At 54.9% G+C, this 1,576-nt stretch overlaps 1 protein-coding gene across 1 annotated transcript in view; it reads right to left on the bottom strand.

The window, feature by feature from the left end:
• LOC104398440 (zinc finger protein 398-like) overlaps nt 1–1,576 on the bottom strand; it is a 33,097-nt gene that overhangs the window by 8,086 nt on the left and 23,435 nt on the right. The window contains exon 6 of the mRNA XM_010008550.1: nt 758–851. Coding sequence (XP_010006852.1) covers nt 758–851 — 94 coding nt within the window. The remainder of the gene's footprint in view (nt 1–757; nt 852–1,576) is intronic.

Genomic DNA, 1,576 nt, shown 5'->3' on the forward strand with positions numbered 1-1,576 from the left:
CCCACATCAGAGCGCCCGTCCTGCCCTGAAAGCCCAAACTGCTCCCAGTTTCAGGCAGCAGCCCGACACTGGGAACGCAGGAGCCTCGGCTGGAGCCGAGGGGCTGCTCATGGGAAGTCCAGGAGTTCACCCACACCAAAAGTCCTCCAGCAAGGACTCGAGTTCTGCGCAGGCATTAACAGGTCCCGACAACTCTTCCCGTCATCGCTCTGTTTATTGATGCCACTTTTTGATGTCCAACACGAGATCTGTCTCCCCTGTGGCACCCGTTGGGCCAGGAGCCCGGTGTGTGCCAAGGAGCCCCCCTGCCCTGGCCATGGCCCAGCCTTTGGGTACATCCCACCCAGCCACAGCCCAACCACAGCAGCTGCGATGAGGACACGGAGAGCAAGTCCCTGGAGAGGGAGCTCAAACCAACAGCAAGGAGATGGACCGGTGTCCCACCCACCACAGCTACAGCCACAGACATGTGGAAAGAGACCCCGGCAGTGAGCACCTGGGAGCTGGGAGGTCTCCCTTGAACGACTCCAAGCTGGCCAAGGGTTTTCAGGGAGCCAGCCCAGGACCTGCTCCTCCACCTGGGGCAGGAATCTTGCTGCTTGTGCCACCGGGACAGGCACAGTCAGTGTCACCGGTGAGGCTGAGGACAGCCTGCTGACCCAGAGCATTTCCAAGAGAGCAGAAGAGCAGTTAGAACATGCCAAGGTCTTGTGCACAGGAACATCACGACCCCACAGCTCCCCATGGCAAGACCCACGTCCACAAACCACCCCCACGTCCCGGCGATGGCTTCGGTGCAGCTCCCGCGGCCGCGGGAGGGTTGGGTGATGCCCACCAGAGGTGTCTGCCACCTGGGAAGGATTCAGTGCTAGAAATGAGTGTTTGGAGGAGCCTTGCTGGTAGGGTCCTACTAGGATAAGGTGGGGTTTTTTTACTGCAACTAGTATTTTATTCTACTGTGTAATTCATGAGTGCGTCACAGCCCCGGGTAGCCGGGCAGGCACCTATCAGCACTTCAACCCTAGACACAGGGAGAACTTCCTTGTCATCTGGATCTATTTATTACTCACCTCGCCCTGGCCAGGAGCTCCTTGTCACCCAGGCTGGGAGCTCCTTGTCACCACGCACTGCTGAGCTGCTGTCACGTCCCAGCCCAGAGCGCCGTGACGAGGCAGAACCTCTGCAGAGCTCCCGGGCAAAAGAGGCAGTGGCAGGATCAGCAGCAGAGCACTTAAAAAATAAAATTAAATTAAAAAAATAAAATTAATAAAAATCTTGGCGACCCTAAGTTTGCTTATCAAAGAAAAAGTTCCTCCACATTTATTAAAAAAAAACCCAAAACAGTAGATTCAAAAAGCAGTTAAGAGTCCTACTCTGGCAAAACTCCCTGTACAGGTTTCTTTTGTTGTTGGCTTGTTTGCTCTTGCTTTTTTTTTTTGTCTCGGGGGGGCTGGGTCTCTGACCTCCCCCTCAACCCGCTGCTCCTGCTCCTTGTGAGAGAGAGAGAACCTTTTAACTTCTGCCGCGCGTTGCTTGGTTTAATTAATTAATTTATTTCCGACCAGCCGAGCCGTCT

Source organism: Chaetura pelagica, unplaced genomic scaffold, assembly GCF_000747805.2.
Source record: "Chaetura pelagica isolate M959 unplaced genomic scaffold, ChaPel_1.0 scaffold612, whole genome shotgun sequence".
NCBI lineage: Eukaryota > Metazoa > Chordata > Aves > Apodiformes > Apodidae > Chaetura > Chaetura pelagica.